The 17,913-nt window shown below is 40.9% G+C and overlaps 1 protein-coding gene across 2 annotated transcripts in view; it reads left to right on the forward strand.

The window, feature by feature from the left end:
* The window catches only part of LOC124606802 (cholinesterase-like), a 231,385-nt gene that overhangs the window by 25,271 nt on the left and 188,201 nt on the right, over positions 1–17,913 (forward strand). For both annotated transcript variants that reach the window (XM_047138870.1, XM_047138871.1), the window contains exons 4-7: positions 1,120–1,305; positions 3,074–3,279; positions 7,255–7,396; positions 8,781–8,962. In XM_047138870.1, the coding sequence (XP_046994826.1) occupies positions 1,120–1,305; positions 3,074–3,279; positions 7,255–7,396; positions 8,781–8,962 (716 nt within the window). The remainder of the gene's footprint in view (positions 1–1,119; positions 1,306–3,073; positions 3,280–7,254; positions 7,397–8,780; positions 8,963–17,913) is intronic.

The raw sequence follows: 17,913 nt of genomic DNA on the forward strand, positions 1-17,913 counted from the left end.
TAGGTCTATAACTGTCAACGTTATCCCTGTTTCTCTTTTTATAAAGTGGCCCCAGCACCGACGCTTGGGGAACGCCCCACTTAACAGTGCCCCATTGGGACTGAACATCACTACCACTCTCAATATTGTGGAGAATTACCTTCTGCTTTCTGTTTGTAAAGTAAGCGGCGAACCAAGAGCCTGCACTGTGACAGTTGTGGTAAAGTGACATTCCGAAATTACACTTATACTAATGTTACGAGAGGGAAGTAATATTAAAATTACAAGTAACTACCATTGTTTAGTACTAAGTGTTGCATAGGAATATATTGCTAGCAACTTTTTTTACATTCACATTGATAATGCTTTCCGGAAACTTGGATCCGCGGTGTCAAAGTATGTGAATTTTACATGTACTACGTTACATTATATGTAGACGCCAACTGTATCTACAAGCTGTATGTTAAAAATGTTTCGCTATAACTCTTCCTACATTTAGAGGATGATTAGTTTTCCTTAGAAGCCGCACGGTGCTGCTGGTCAGTTAGCCTTTGATACTTTGTAAAGTTCTTGAGTATCTTATCATTTTACAAGACCTAGGACCCTTTCACGACTATTACATTAGGAAATGTTGTACTATGTTGTTCTTGTCGGGTTTTTAGTCCGAAGACTGGTTTGATGCCTTTTCATCTCTTAATAACTGCTGTAATCTCTATCCTTCTGAATCTGCTTACTATATTCATCTCTTGGTCTCCCTCTATGACTTTTACCTCCCACACTTCCCTCCAGTACTAATCTGATCATCCACTGATGTCTCACAATGTGTCCTATCAACCCATTCTCTCTTTTTGTCACGTTGTACCATAAATTTCTAGTCTTGCCAATTCTATTAAGTTTCTCCTCATTACCCATCATATGTATATGTAGACATTTCTCGCTTTGTTTTGTATGCCGTGCACGATTAATTCAGATACTTTTGAACCTCAAATTAAAGATATTTTCCAAATGAATCATGAAAAATTGTCAATAAGCAACTGCGATCTGTACATTTCACTGTAACATTTGGTGTCTACTTACAATGGTCGCTTGGTTCTTCTCTGAGTTGCTTTCTTATGTCATGGATGTCGTGTTCAATTATAGGTTTTCTGGGAACGGGAGACGCCGTCGCACCTGGCAACGCGGGACTCAAGGACCAGCAGCTGGCGATGACCTGGGTGCAGAACAACATCGCCAGCTTTGGCGGCGATCCGCAGCGAGTCACGATTTTCGGACAAAGCGCCGGTTCCATGTGTACCTCAGTGCATTTCGTCTCACCCCTCTCGTCAGGTGAGAACTTGTGGCAGTGTTTATCTCCAACTTTACTTTACACGGTGACCCAGAGAGAACGCACCGTTTTCAGCAGTTCACAAAAACTTTATTCACACAGGTCGTCATGATTTACAAATGCAGACGTGTTAGTCAGACTCAGGAGTTTGATTCGATATGTGTTACTCACGTCGTAAAGATCGCATCACTCAGATGAGCACCGCCGTTATCGGAGCACTCACGTAGATGAGCCATGAAGCTGCTACGAAACGTGTTCTCCAGTACAGCAACAGGGATACCGACGACTTCTTTACGGGTGTTGGTCTCTGGTACCTGGAGGCTTGCACTTCGATTTTAGAACACTTACGGTGCTCCCAGAGGAAGAAATCTGGATTGGGGATGACCGTTATCGTTTTTTTAATGCCAGTTTATCCTGACCTCTGAAACTGCGAAAATAGCCGGTTTCTGAAATAACCGATTTTCAGTTTTTTCTTCCTATTACTTTTTTGTAGTAAACGTAGAAATCGAACAAAGACTGAAAAACTATGACTTCCTTCGTTTCGAAATACAGATAATCCAAATATTAAATGTAATATAGAGATAAAAGCAAAGAAAATAATCTGCCCAGGGTTCGTTGCTTCTCTCGAGGAGTGGTAAGTGTTGAACTACTACAAAAAATTACTGGTATTGTCCTGTTGATTGTAATTGTTTCAAACTACGCATGTTACGAATAGGCACTGCTAAAGGGTGAATACTGAGGTTGAGGAACTATTTTTCGTTCAAAAAAAATGGTTCAAATGGCTCTGAGCGCTATGGGACTTAACATCTGTGGTCATCAGTCCCCTAGAACTTAGAACTACTTAAACCTAACTAACCTAAGGACATCACACACATCCATGCCCGAGGCAGGATTCGAACCTGCGACCGTAGCAGTCGCGCGGACTGCGCGCCTAGAACCGCTAGACCACCGCGGCCGGCGAACTATTTTTCGTCTTAATTCGCCGGTTTTTAAGGGTTACGAGCTGATAAAGGCATATTATGTAAACACAGGCAACCGATCAGATACTTTGTATTTTTATTGTAAACTGTGGATGAATTGTTAAGTTCTATGTGTGTATTTTGGAAGAATGGTTTTTCATTATGGACAAGTTTTAGTTTCTGATTTTCATTTGTAAGTATGATGCAGAATTCGTCAATTGCAGTACGAAATTCAAATTTTATTGCTGTCGCTTTTATTCGCATTCTTTAGCAGTATTACTACGATGTTTCTCAATCCATACTAGTACTGTCCAAGGCGAAAATATCGGCATACGGAAGATTTGTATACTTTACTTCAGTTGACCTGTATAGCTCAACCAAAGAATTGAATACTAGGACCCAAAGAAGCGGCAGACTTAACATTTTGTTCGAAATATGTATGTGCGTGCTGTATGTCTACCATCAGTTTTCTCTGTCCTGCATTCCTTTGTTTCTTAACATTCGTCTTCGCTGTTAAATCTGTGCAATACTTTATCTCTGGTAACTTCTGACGACATCGGTCAAAACCGACGGGTTGTATCCCATTCTTCAGTAAACTCGTGAAAAGGGAGATTTCTACATTTCTTCCTTGTCTGCCTAATGTACTCAGAACTGCTTTCTAATTATTTAATCATGTCCTACAGACAGTGCCGCTAGGTGTTTAGATGAATAATACAGAAGCGAGGTGAATATGTCACGCCAGAGTACAATACCTATCATGCCTTTCTCCGCTCCAGCACTAAATTAACCTTCGCAATACTTCATTTTGCAGGTCTGTTCTCACAAGCCATCCTTGAGAGTGGGACCGTTATAACGGAACATTCTCTGACAATCGCAGAAGCCCGGAACCATTCTTTCGGACTGGGTGCCGCCCTCGGCTACGAAACGGACGATTCGCAACAGCTGATCGACTTCCTACAGTCTGTGAGCGCTGAAGACCTCGTGCTGGTAGACGACTCACTCATCATGCCACACCAGGTATTCAGGAGCGCAGCCTCCTTGTTCTGTACTGCGGCTTCACTGCATGGCTCCCTATTCAAGAGCACGCCCGTGGTCCCACGATCTTAGTTATGGTAGGTAGGAGTGTTAGTAGTGGGGGGAGGGAGGGGGGTGCAGTGTATATGGTTTGAGATGTCACTAGAAACAGCTTTGGGTTTGGAATTAGAAAGGGTGTAAGACAGGGTGCAGTCTTTCGCCCCAACGGTTCAAACACTGCATCGAAGAAGACGTGACGGAAACAAAAGAAAGGATCAAGAGTGGGATTAAAATTCAGGGTAAAAGGATAAGATTTACTGATGGTAATGCTACTCTCAGTGAAAGTGCAAAAGAATTACAGGCGCTGTTGTGTGGAATGAACAGTCTAACGAGTAGAAAATATGGATTGAGAATAATCCGAAAGAGACAGAAGAAATGAGAAGTAGCAGATATGAGAATATCGAGAAACTTATCATCAAAACTGTTGACGACGAAGCAGACAAAGTTAAGGAATTCTGCTTCCTTGGAAACAAAATAATCCGTGGCGGAAGAAGTCTATTACTGTCAAACATAGGCTTCAATTCGAGCAAGAAATTTCTAAAAATGTACGTCATGAGAACATCATTTTATGGTAGTTAACCATGGACAGCGCCAAAACAGGAACAGACCAGAATCGAAGCGTTTGAGATGTGCTACAGAGGAATGTTGCGAATTAAATAGAGTGATAAGCTATCGCGGGGGGGGGGGGGGGTCTCAGCTGTATCGACGAAGAGAAGAACGTACGGAAAATACTCACGACAAGATGGGATGGGATAATGGTACTAGAGGGAGCAGTAGAGGGTATAAACTGTGGGGGAACAGAGGATGAAATATATCCAACAAATAACTGAGGACGTACGGTATAAGCACTACTCTAAGATGAAGACGTTAGCGCAGCAGACGAATTTATCGGGGGCTGCATCAAATCAGTCAAAAGGCTGAAACTCAAAGAAAAACTCTTGGTTCAGTTGCTGCTAGTCAGTATATATTACACACTTTACTTCTTTACAGACTGATACTGAATACTTCTGTAGGTGCTGTGCGCCACAACGAGATGTTGAGATATGTAAATTATTTAGTTCCTCGTGCATAGCTTATGATTTGGTGTTCAGATCACAATGTCATACGAGCTAAGAAGCATAGCTGATTATTGATTTGGTACAATTTACGATTCTAATCTATTTTTAGAAAGCGTATATACTGTTTTTGTAGCGTTTGTGTTTTGATACATGTAGACGTTTATAGGAAAAAAATAAATTGTGAATAGGAATGACAACTGTTCGACTGCACGTGTATCTGACGTATGCATCTTAGTCCACGAACAAAAGCTTTAAAACGTCGTCAGAAATTAATCTGTGGCCTTTTTCTTTCAAATGAATACAAACTAAGTCATACTAAGAGAAACACATTTGTTTTTTTGTTTTCACTGTATATTTCCCGATTTCTCCGTAATTCATTGTTCCTCCTGAAACGTGACAAACCTTTGTGACATATCAAACAACAATAACTTAGTGCACCTAATATTCGATACTCTTTCAGAAAACATTAACATGATCAGTCGACTAATGCATACTTTTGATCTTTTCTACTATTATACAACGACGATGCGAATGTGTTGCCAGGCAGCAGAAAGAAAAACAAAATCAAAGCGAGAACTCATTTATTTTTTGATTTAACATGTTCTGATTAGGGCCTTCAGGCCCTCTCCTACGTCGGACCAAGGTTTCACACATACAGTACCTTTTTCATATCATAGTTACATAAAAATAGTTATAATTCTAATATAAACTAATAAAATGACTTGAGTTTCTATATAGACGAAGTAAGCTAGTTCTGGGGAATGCAGTTTTAAGAAGACTGCACCATCTAAGCGTAGTAGGAAATAAGGAACAACTGGCTGGAAAGAAGGATGTAAAGGGCTAACGGGTTTCTACAGGGACAATGGTAGTCATTATTCCTGTTTCAGCAGATATGTTATTAACTGTCATTTGAAACTGGAGATGTTATTGAATTCTCTAATACGTTGAGAAGGTCATTCCAGAGTTCATTTCCTGCAAGTGAAAACGACTGACAGAGTGGCTGGGTGATAGTGTGGGACAGAAAGGATTTTGCTCTGATGAGAACGGGTGCTCCAGCCATGTTTTCAGATAAGAACATGAAGGTCGAGGAGATATATGAGGGACAGTGTACGTTGATAAGGCATTAGATGAGACAGAGCGTAAGGCAATCTCTGCGCTTTCCTGCTCGCAGCCAAGATGGCTGTGCATATGATGCTGAAGTATGATCAGAGGGCCACACATCACAGATGTATCGAACATAGGCGTTCACGACGTGTTCCAGGTACCGTGAGCTTTCCTGAGAAAGACGTCGCACAATAACATCGCTGTATTCAATAAATGAAAGCATAAATGTTTTCACAAGTTAATTTTTCTGTACGAGAAGAAAGAGTATTTTGTATTTTTGTAGGGCGTAGAGAGATGCTGATGCCATTTTACACACTGAAGTTACCTGCGCAGACCAATTTAAATTTTCATCCGTTATCACTCTTACTCTATGGTGAGTGAGAGAAATTGGTATTTGTCCCATTTAGGATTAAAACTTTAACAACATAATTTGAGTCCAATACCGTAGTGTATACGGGCCAGTGTTGAAATTTTCGCAAGCTGTCTCCAAATTTGTCGGTTTCGCTCTTAGATGCCACTAGAGATCAACAACATACATTGGTATCTGCAATAGAACATAACTGACGACAGATCATTGACACATCAATGAGGCAATAGCGAGCCCTTGGGGAATTCTGATACTGCCTGTCTCCAATGTGATTTTATGGCACCGAACACGGTGAGAGAGAGGGGTATGAGCGAAGCCATTGTACTGCACTTGGCGAGAAACTTAGGCTTGGCTACTAAAATGTCGAAGTCGACAGAGTGAAAAGACTTTGCTAAATCTGAGAAAGATATGCAGTCACCTCTTGTCCATGCATGGCGGGCTTCAGATGTGCTGTGATGTTTATGGAAACCTGATTGGCATTCGTCTGGTTAGTTTTTTGTAGTTGAGAAGTTTGTTAGCGGGTGTGCACTATATATTCTCAGGCCTTGCGCAGTTCAGGAAGAATGCAAACATGTCAGTAATCAGAAGGTGCTGTGTCAACGTTCTTTTTTTATGGTAGTGGTTTACCTAGTCCTTCTTTCCAGACCTCATGGAGAACACCTGTGATTAAGGAGTATTCAAGATACATGTTATGGTATGCAGATGTGGGTCAATAATAAGCTTCATAATTTGGAATGCGATGCCACTGTGTCCGCTAGGTGCTGATCTGAAAAGCATAATGGCTTTGTTTTTGCTGATACTGCAAATAGTATGCTTTATATATAATTTTTCGTAGCTACAGACGTTTACCCCAACGAAGTAAACAATCATTCTCTGTTTCGTTTTCGCTTTAATTGCGATGGTAGGTAATGTGAAACGCCGGTTCAATTCATCGGCTGCAACAACGGAATCAGCTACAGATTTAATTTTGCGTATGCCAAGACCACGCAGACCATGCTTGTGTTTAGCGTTTGTCATAGCCTGACTGACTGTTCCGTTTCTGCTTGTAACATGGTTTTCAGATGCAGGGCGTAGTTTTTATGCAGCCGTGGAACGTATCTGAGATTCATGAGCTATTTTAGTTAATCGTTAGCCAACGTGCAGACTTCTTTCTTCGTTTTCCATTCCTTGGGGAAAGGAGAAAGCTCATCGATCACCTGATTTCTTAAAATTCTGATGTGTAGTTGGATCCATGAAACAATAATTAAGGATGTGTTTTCTAGAGATGAAAATGAGGGAGTATATTATGAAAAAAAATAAAATATTTGTGGCTAAGCGCAGATTTTATACCTCATATATACCTTTTGCAACATTACATGAGTGAACTACAGTTTGCGTTTCTGATTTCAGCCAATAATAGGCCTCTTATGGGGACCAACCATCGAGCCAGACTTGGAGGGTGCCGTCCTCTCTGAATCCTACATTCAGAGGCTTATCGACGGCCGTTTCAACAACGTGTCTGTCATGGCGGGCACAGTTTCTGATGAATCCGGTACGTATTCCGGGCCTGATTTATCGGAACTGATTAAGTTGACAATACTTGTGCTTTAATATGTAATAATCAGAGATTTAGAAGTAAAACTAGGATTGAAATGCCGGCCGCTGTGGCCGAGTGGTTCAAGGCGCTTCAGTCCGGAACCGCGGTGCTGCTACGGTAGCCGGTTCGAATCCTGCCTCGGGCTGGATGTGTGTGATGTCCTTAGGTTTGTTAGGTTTAAGTAAAGTTTAGGGGACTGATGACCTCAGCTGTTAAGTCCCATAGTGCTTAGAGCCATTTGAACCATTAGGATTGAAATACAATGCATTTATGACCATTCGTTGAGTTACTCTAAAGAATCGGAGGCAGTCCATCTACTTCACCGAGCGAGGTGGCGCAGTGGTTAACACACTGGACTCGCATTCGGGAGAACGATGGCCATCCTGATTTAGGCTTTCTCAAGATTTCCCTAAGCCGCTTAGTGAAACGCCGGGATGGTTCCTTTGAAAGGGCTGGCCGACTTCCTTCCCCGTCCTTCCCTAATCACCGAGCGAGGTGGCGCAGTGGTTAGCACACTGGACTCGCATTCGGGAGGACGACGGTTCAATCCCGTCTCCAGCCATCCTGATTTAGGTTTTCCGTGATTTCCCTAAATCGTTTCAGGCAAATGTCGGGATGGTTCCTTTGAAAGGGCACGGCCGATTTCCTTCCCAATCCTTCCCTAACCCGAGCATGCGCTCCGTCTCTAATGACCTCGTTGTCGACGGGACGTTAAACACTAACCACCACCACCACCTTCCCTAATCCGCTGAGACCGATGACCTCTCTGTATGGTCTCCTCCCCCAGACAACACACACACACACACACACACACACACACACACAAACACACACACACAATGAATAACAAATTTCCACTCCATAAATCACAAAGGTTCTCTAGACAGATGTAAAATATGACACTTGCCCAGCTTGACTGGACAAATGGTAGGACAAAATCCATTCCCTTTATATTAGGCAACATCTCTATTCCATACAATATTATCTCACTGTTTTAGGGCATCAACAAGTTATATAAGACCTACTCACAGCTATTGTGGCCGAAGTACTAAAAAGAACTGACAGCTCATTGAGAGATGAAATAATTAATTCTTCGCAATGTTCTTTATAATCTTTTTTTGATTACAGTGCGGCAGATAAAAGCAGTATGAATTGGTGGCTGTTTTCTGAATTGTTTACATGTTTTCAATAAATCAATGGTGTATAATATACCTTTTATATTTTTTAATGGATGTTGAAATTTATTTACCTTTTCTTGTCTTAACAGTTTCGTACACTGATAACCTGTGCTGCGGTACACATTATTTATTTCTAAGTGATTACTTGTATTTTCTCACAGGAGACGAAATTATTCGGGATTCGGAAGCGATCGCCAGTATGAACGAAGACTTCGTGGCTGCGATAGGTCCCTTACTACATCTGCCTACCGTGGAACAGCAAACAGAGGCCGCTAAAAAATTGAGGGACTTCTACTTCGGCAACGACACCATTTCAACAGACAATCCAGACCCTCTGGTTTACGTGAGTGATTGCTTATTGCTAAACTAGTTCTTAGTTGTCTTGGTAACCTTTTCAGCGCAGATAAAAGTATCCGGACACCCAACCTGAGGTGCCATTGCGAAGCAGCTCGTTAATGAACACTTGTTCTCCGTCAGACTGAATGACATGAGAACACTGTGTAAGCAAAGAGAGTTTCATCATATATTTGAAGAAATTCCAAGCTTCGTAGACAAATAAAAGCTCGTCGAAATCAAATTGAGCTTAAGGACTCCAGCACTAAATCGTCCAACGAATTAGAATGTGAAATGTAACTAACAACCTGGTAAATAATCGTAGAACGCTTTCATCTTATGTAAAGCCAAGAAACAAATCAAAATCCTTTATAGAACACTGAGTGATTCTACTAGGACCGAAATGAATTGTGTAACTAACGCCGAAATGAATTCAGCCATCATAAGTTATTTTACTGCGGAAAAACCTAACAGTGCCCCTCTATTCAGTTGTCGCCTGAACGACCTGATGTACAGTGTCAGTATAGATTAGTGATCATGATGTCATCATGTCGAAGATGATTACTAAAGTTACAAATCCGTCAAGAAGGCCAAGAGAGTGTTTGAGCTATAAAAAGCAGGTAAGCAGTTGCTGGCACTCCTTAGACAATGAATGGACATCCAGTGTGGTGGACGTAGAGTGATTAAGGACAAAGTTTAAAATGGTCGTATATGCCAAGAAGTGGATTGAGGATGGAGAGGACCCACCGTAGTATAATAATGAAATCCGGAAAATACTGAGAAAACATATTGTTGCACTTTCGGTTCAAAAAAGAGCTCGTAAATGCTAACAGAATATAGGTAGCAAAAATTCGTGCGTCAGTAAGAAACGCAATACGCGAAGCATACAACAACTGACACCATCATAACTTAGAGAAAGAGCTTGCCTACAATCCGAGAAAGTTTTGGTTATACATAAAACCAGTAAACTGTTCTAAGTCTTCTGTTCAGTCACTCATCGACCAATCTGGAATGGCAACAGAAGCTGGTGATAAGAAAGTTGAAAATTTGACGTTTAAGAAATCATTCACGGAAGAGGATTTTACATTCATTCCGTCGTTTGGCTGTCGTACAGACTCCACCAAGGTGGACGTAGAGACTGGCGTCCGTCGCAGTTACAGACCAGTATCCATAACATCGGTGCTCCAGGTTTCTTGCACACATTCTGAGTTAGAATATGGAAATTTCCTTGAGATAGAAAAGCTTCATCACGGATTTAGAAGGCACCGCTTATGTGAAGCTAAGCTACCCCTTTCCTCACACGGTATCCTGCAAACCGTGTAGGAAGGGCAATAGGCAGTTTCCATGTTCCCAGATTTTCGAAAGTCATTTGACACGGTGCCACGTTGCAGATTACTGGTGGAGGTCCGAGCATGCCGTTTAAGTTCCCAGATATGCGATTGTGTCGAAGACATTTTATTAATGGAACCCAGTTTGTCGTCCACGATGCCTAGTGTACAGTCATACTCAAAAGTATCCGAAAGACGTGAATTACATTTCACCTGATTCGCATGCAACTGGCATGACGCAGCTGTCTAGCAGGTCCTCTAATCGCTCCTGGTACAGTTGTTTGACTATTGAAAATGGTTCCAACAAGTCACCACTAGAAAACACTGCTCTGTATCACAGTAACTCATGATGTAAAGTAATACCACGATGCTACAAATATCAGGGAACACCTTATCACAGATAAGACTGTCCTTAAGCTTGTAATCTCACATTTAATACAATAAAGGACTTACCTGAAATGTTACCACTCTCATTATTACCGAGCGAGGTGGCGCAGTGGTTAGCACACTGGACTCGCATTCGGGAGGACAACGGCTCAATCCCGTCTCCGGCCATCCTGATTTAGGTTTTCCGTGATTTCCCTAAATCGCTTCAGGCAAATGCCGGGATGGTTCCTTTGAAAGGGCACGGCTGATTTCCTTCCCCATCCTTCCCTCACCCGAGCTTGCGCTCCGTCTCTAATGACCTCGTTGTCGACGGGACGTTAAACACTAATCTCCTCCTCCTCCACTCTCATTATTACGACAGATAGGTAATGCACGTAGTAAGTTCGTCGTATTCATGATTTCCTCTTCAAAGTAAGATACAGTACTTATTATTCAACACAAAATGATATGTATGAACTTCAAATGACACGACGAACCGTCTCGTTCTGCTTATGGATTCAAACCCAGGTCAGGCTGACTAAGCAAAGATTTCGTGACTGACGCAAACTAACAGTCATTCCTGATTAGGCATATAGAGAGTGATATACCTCGATTTTAGACAGTATCAGTTAGCAAATATCAACTTTAAATTACATAACACAAACATTTTCAACGGACGTGAATTCCTCCCCAGCATCCCCTGTGTCTGTTAACGAACTACGAGAGATGTAAAATATTGCTTCATCACAAATAACTTACTTGAAATCCCGTGAGGTAAAGCTTTGTGTTGGACAGGGATTCGAACCCATAACCTAATCGGATTGATATCGAAACACAACCAACTGTGACATATCGGATTTCCTTGCCAGTAGCTAGATGTTTTAACTGAAATGACGAGAAGAAACATTAATGTTTTCCTTCCCAGGACTCCAACCCGGCACCTATCGCTTTTATATTCTAGAGAAAACGAACGTTAAATATGGGTTTGTTGCACCAGCAGCGACATGTGAGCATGTTTGAACTAGAAATGATATGACGAAGAGTTCAGTGCTCACTGGGAATAGAGCTCCACACATATCGTTGTTGACTACACACAAAGAGACGTCAGCTACCGAATTTTTCTGCACCCGCAGAACGGAATAACATCTTGAACTTACAGTGATCTCGCAAATAGTTCTGTGTCCCACTAGGAGTCAAAAACGTCAGATATCGTTAGTGTCGACAACGAATAAAAAACATTAAAAATCAAATTTATTATCCACCAGCAGAAAAGTGTTCTCGTGCTAGAACTTGGTAATACATAATGAGATCTTTAGTGCCAGGCCAGGAATCGAACCCATTCACACGTAATATGTGGAGATGTTGAGGAATCTGCAGTTTTGAACAAACAACAAATTGTAGCCGAGCTGCATTGCCACGAAGAGATCAAACTCCGCGTTAAGGGCGGTCTGAGTTGCATTCTCAGTTCAGAACCAATTTCATCGACATACAGAAGCTCAGATAAAAGATGGAATAAGTGTCCTGTGACTCTACATAGCGTTTGTTTCGTCACTATAAATAAATAACTAGCATAAGAAAGGTTACTGGTGATAGTTTCTACATGTCGCCACACCAGACTTTATTGTGGTCCAACCTAAAGTCTACTTGGCGGAGAAGGAATATCATCCTTAATGTGAATTTCAGACCACACTGCCATTATATCTTCTTCACTTGGTGTAGTCAGAAGCGAATGGAATCCCTCTCTCCCTATCTAAAATCATTGACAGAAATGGGAATCGAACAAAGACCATAGGTATAAGAACCTACCAGCAGTCCAACAGACCGCCAAACCCTCTTTACTGTGACTCATTTTTCTATTGTAACGCCGTTGCGCCACACTGGATGAGAATTCTGACACACAGGCTCCCTGTAGTAAATTGCAGCATGTTTAGTAAATTCAGTTACTTGGTTGACCGAATCACCATTAACTAGCTGCCTCGGCTACCCAGTGCATACATTCGACTCTATTTTGTAATCACCGAAATAAAATCACGTAACTGCCACCTACACAGAACTGCCAACAGTGTAGGATGCAGAAAGGTAAATAGGAAGTGTTCCTTTCCACTTGAGCTATTCTATTGCGCTATCTGTTTGTAAAAAACGTCGTGCAGCGCAAAAGAAAAGCTGTAACTGTTTCTCTCATTGTCAGAAGTCTAGACCCGGCCATTTGCATTATCTCGCAGCGCTGTGGTAGGCAGAAGTTCTGGAGGAATTGTTGTTCAGCTCTGGAGCTGTTGGAGCCATGTGTCAGCTAGTAGCGTAATGGTAATTGTCGTGCACCATATATAAGATGTCGACAGTTCGAATACATTTACTGCTAAACTTTTTTAAAACGCAATTCTGCTGTCTGCTGAAGTTACCAATCTAATGGGACTTTGAATATAATTCCCTTCACTTCTCAACCCAAAATAGTCGCATGTGGAAAAAGGGCTAACTTCTGTGACATTTTGTTCTTTTCAGGTTTAATAGACAGCCAGGCAGCAGATGCATCTCGAAACTTTTGTATTATGTATGGGGAGAGCGCATCGTGCCCAAATACGTCAGAAAAGTATGTCCTACATTAGCTGTTGTGTGGTAGTGGCATTTTATTCTTCTTCAAACATTGTTTGATAACTTTAACTCAGAATAAGTTTTCTACATGCATGTAATCAATAAACTGCATGTGCAGCATCAGACTGTTATAGATAACATCAGAGAATTCGCATTTATCGTTGATGATTAATTTCGCTCTCATGTTTACTATTGTTTCAACAACACTAAAGGAAATCTTACGAAAACTGTGCACCGTATTATAAGAAATGAAATGAAACTACCCACGATAACCTTACGACGAAAGTCTGTTTTAATAAAACTGAGTATCTGTACACAAGCTTGCCTCTATCGACACGAATTAATAAAATACTACTCACTTAGATTTTGATTGGGTTTGTGTTTAATTGGTATGCTGTGTCATACTCAAGAGGTATGCAAATGTGGCATTTCATAAATACAGTTATGTATTTCTAGAGACCCAAAATTTGCTTGTCAGCAGCGGAAAGAGGCGTTACCTGTTGTGCAGCATTGTAAATTTTTCACCATTGCACTATGAGCCGAAAGTATTTTCTTGCGATTTCCTTATTGATGTTTGATCTGACTGCTTGTAGCTCTTCCACAGAAGGGGTAAAATCGTTAAAGTCAGTGAGACTGGAACTGCGAACCATAACTGACGCTTTTTTACATGTCATGCACGTTACCACAGAGCTGGCGAACAGGTATGTGTGTGAGCTTACTCTTTCGAGGCCAATAGTGGCTAGAACTCATAAACCGCTATTTAAAGGACGAGATTAGTTGCGATTTCCACCTGCAACTACTTTCCTGGGCTGAAAACCGTAAGTTTTATTCATTGGAAATGACAGGTAAAATCAAATGAAGTTTGAGGCTTAATTCCGTACACACAAGGAAGTAACGCGTCGATCACAGATTTGCCAAACATACGTTGCTTTGTTGTCAAATCTCACTTACAATACCAACAGGAAGAAGACGAACCGATGTGATCCTACAGCGGGCTGCGAAGTGACCATAGCTGGTGTCTCCAAGTCGCAGCTACTATCGCCTGAAATACGTAATGCGACTGATTCGCATTTCTGCAACTAGGTTTAGGGACTGGAGCGTAGTTACTAAACTTACTCAGAATTGACTGCAAACTAAGCATCATAAATCAGTAACTCCCATAGTTGTTTTTATATTTCTTTCGCAAGTGTACTCAAAACTAAGAAACTCATTCACAGGCTTTTTCGTGATTCGCCGATAGTCGAGCACAACAAACAAATAAAAAAAAATAGTGTGTGTGTGTGCGTGTGTGTGTGTGTGTGTGTGTGTGTGTTTGTGTCTGTGTGACAGAGAGAGAGAGAGAGAGAGAGAGAGATGGAGAGAGAGAGCGTGTGTAAAAAATTGTTGTAAAGAAATTGAATCAGGATATGTAAAGAAATCTTTCATTTAAAATGACACGTTCCACATCATTACAAAATGTCATATTCATGATATATGGAACAAGAATTAATCTAATCTAATCTAATCACATCATATTGATGACTAGCCATGAAGAGTCATGAATTACCGAATTTTTTGCCAATACCAGTAACCAAATCTAAACTTGAAAATAAAAGACGACAATTTTTGTAATAAACCGGGACCCCTATCAACACCCTTTCGTCCCTGTTAGCTAACCACGAAAGATGTCTGATATAGCTCCATTCTGATGTAACAAAGTGAGCATGCCTTTAAAGATGAAGTGCAAGATGTGAAGTTCTGTGACGGAGAAACGAACCCAACACGTAATCGGATTGTTAACTAACAAAAATCAAATGTTACGCATCGGTGTTTCTTACGAGCTGCTAGGTGTTTGAATCTAAAATAAGGATACAAAGTTTATGCCTAAGCGACAATCGAACTGCACACCTACCGTGCATCCACGAATATAGCTTAAGTATCAGTTGCTTACTCACTCGACAGCCATTTCTAGGTACAACTAAATGATGAAAGGCAGTGCGTTTTTGTTATCAAGTATCGTCTTCATCAATTACTTTAGTTTTAATGTAATCTATGAGTAATTGCTGATGTTTGATATTAACATGAAAAGGATTCCGTAGACAGGGTAAGAACCTGTTGTTGGGAAACTACTTCTGTATTGACCAAAAGGCATTAAAAGATCTTCAAGCACGTGTGTTCCAGCAGCGGTATGAATAAAATGATGGTAATAATGACGGAAATAATCGAATTATCCGGTAACTTCACACTTCACAGTGGATTTTCTCGAACTAAGGAATTTGCTCAATTTGTGAAAATTCAAAATGGCTTTACTTGCAGCCTATGATGCCTAAAAGAGTCTTTAGATCCTGATGATATGAGAATAGCATAATCTCCACATCAGAAGCTTACTTCTACTTAACCATTTAATAGACTCGCATTTTTTCTACCGTGACTAATTTTGTAAGCTAAGCACATAAACCGTTTCAGCACTCTTGAGGCTGGGAAATGTGGTCACAATGGTCTGGTGGAACGAATTATCACAGGTGCACTGCGTGGGTTCAGGAATTTACTTTTAAGAGGAAGAAACAGGTTTATTTTACCTCTGGTAACCTCAAGAGAAAGACGTTATAATCCATAATCCGCATTAAACATCACGTTCCTTCATAACCAACTGGGCAGAGCCGGTTTACGTTGGGAAATGACATAGCGGAAGTCATAACAAATAGAAATACAGTCGCCAGTAAATTCACTTACATTAGAAAATTTTATTTTATTTGATGAACCGATAGCCATTTAAAGGAACAGATCTCTTATTTTACTTGTACTTGACTGAACTAGAGAAGTCGAAAAATTTGGTGCTGGACTGTGATTCGAATTCGTATCTCCTCTTTCGAGGATCTGAGTCTCTCAGAACAGTACAGTTCAATCATTTCGTTCCTTTTCCCAAGGCTGCAATCTTCTCTAGATCTCCTCCAAAGGATCCAGTACAAAAATATTCATAATTTCATTTCAAGCCCTATCAAGTGCACACCCACCTGATAGTGAAAATTAACGTGCATTTTTAATGTCTGTTCATGTGTTGCCAACAATCGCAATAGGTGTCGTCATTTCTGGTCAAACACGCCAACGTCTTACTGTTGGTGAGTAAGCAACTGATACTTAAGCTATATTCGTGGATGCACCGTAGGTGTGCAGTTCGATTGTCGCTTAGGCACAAACATTGTGTCCTTATTTTAGATTCAAACACCTAGCAGCTCGTAAGGAACACCGATACGTAACATTTGATTTTTCTTAGTTAACAATCCAATTACGTGTTGGGTTCGTATCTCCGTCACAGAACTTCACATCTTGCACTTCATCTTTAAATGCATGCTCACTTTGTTACTTCAGAATGGAGCTGTATCAGACATCTTTCGTGGCTAGCTAACAGGGACGAAAGGGTGTTGATAGGGGCCCCGGTTTATTACAAAAATTGTCGTCTTTTATTTTCAAGTTTAGATTTGGTTACTGGTATTGACAAAAATTTCGGTAATTCATGACACTTCATGGCTAGTCATCAATATGATAGATTAGATAAGACTAATTCTTGTTCCATAGACCATGAATATGACATTTTGTAATGATGTGGAACGTGTCATTTTAAATGAAAGATTTCTTTACATATCCTGATTCAATTTCTCTCTCTCTCTCTCTCTCTCTCTCTCTCTCTCCCTCTCTCTCTCTCTCTCTCTCTCTCCCTCACACACACACACACACACACACACACACACACACACACACACTTGGTAACTTCAGCAGACAGCAGAATTGCGTTTTAAAAAAGTTTAGCAGTAAATGTATTCGAACTGTCGACATCTTATATATGGTGCACGACAATTGCCATTACGCTACTAGCTGACACATAGCTCCAACAGCTCCAGAGCTGAACAACAATTCCTCCAGAACTTCTGCATACCACAGTGCTGCGAGATAATGAAAATGGTCGGGTCTAGACTTCTGACAATGAAAGAAACAGTTACAGCTTTTCTTTTGCGCTCCACGGCGTTTTTTACAAACAGATAGCGCAATAGAATAGCTCAAGTGGAAAGGAACACTTCCTATTTAAATTTCTGCATCCTACACTGTTGGCATTTCTGTGTAGGTGGCAGTTACGTGATTTTATTTCGGTGATCACAAAATAGAGTCGAATGTATGCACTGGGTAGCCGAGGCAGCTAGTTAATGGTGATTCGGTCAACCAAGTAACTGAATTTACTAAACATGCTGCAATTTACTACAGGGAGCCTGTGTGTCAGAATTCTCATCCAGTGTGGCGCAACGGCGTTACAATAGAAAAATGAGTCACAGTAAAGAGGGTTTGGCGGTCTGTTGGACTGCTGGTAGGTTCTTATACCTATGGTCTTTGTTCGATTCCCACTTCTGTCAATGATTTTAGATAGGGAGAGAGGGATTCCATTCGCTTCTGACTACACCAAGTGAAGAAGATATAATGGCAGTGTGGTCTGAAATTCACATTAAGGATGATATTCCTTCTCCGCCAAGTAGACTTTAGGTTGGACCACAATAAAGTCTGGTGTGGCGACATGTAGAAACTATCACCAGTAACCTTTCTTATGCTAGTTATTTATTTATAGTGACGAAACAAAAGCTATGTAGAGTCACAGGACACTTATTCCATCTTTTATCTGAGCTTCTGTATGTCGATGAAATTGGTTCTGAAC

Source organism: Schistocerca americana, chromosome 3, assembly GCF_021461395.2.
Source record: "Schistocerca americana isolate TAMUIC-IGC-003095 chromosome 3, iqSchAmer2.1, whole genome shotgun sequence".
Classification (NCBI taxonomy): domain Eukaryota; kingdom Metazoa; phylum Arthropoda; class Insecta; order Orthoptera; family Acrididae; genus Schistocerca; species Schistocerca americana.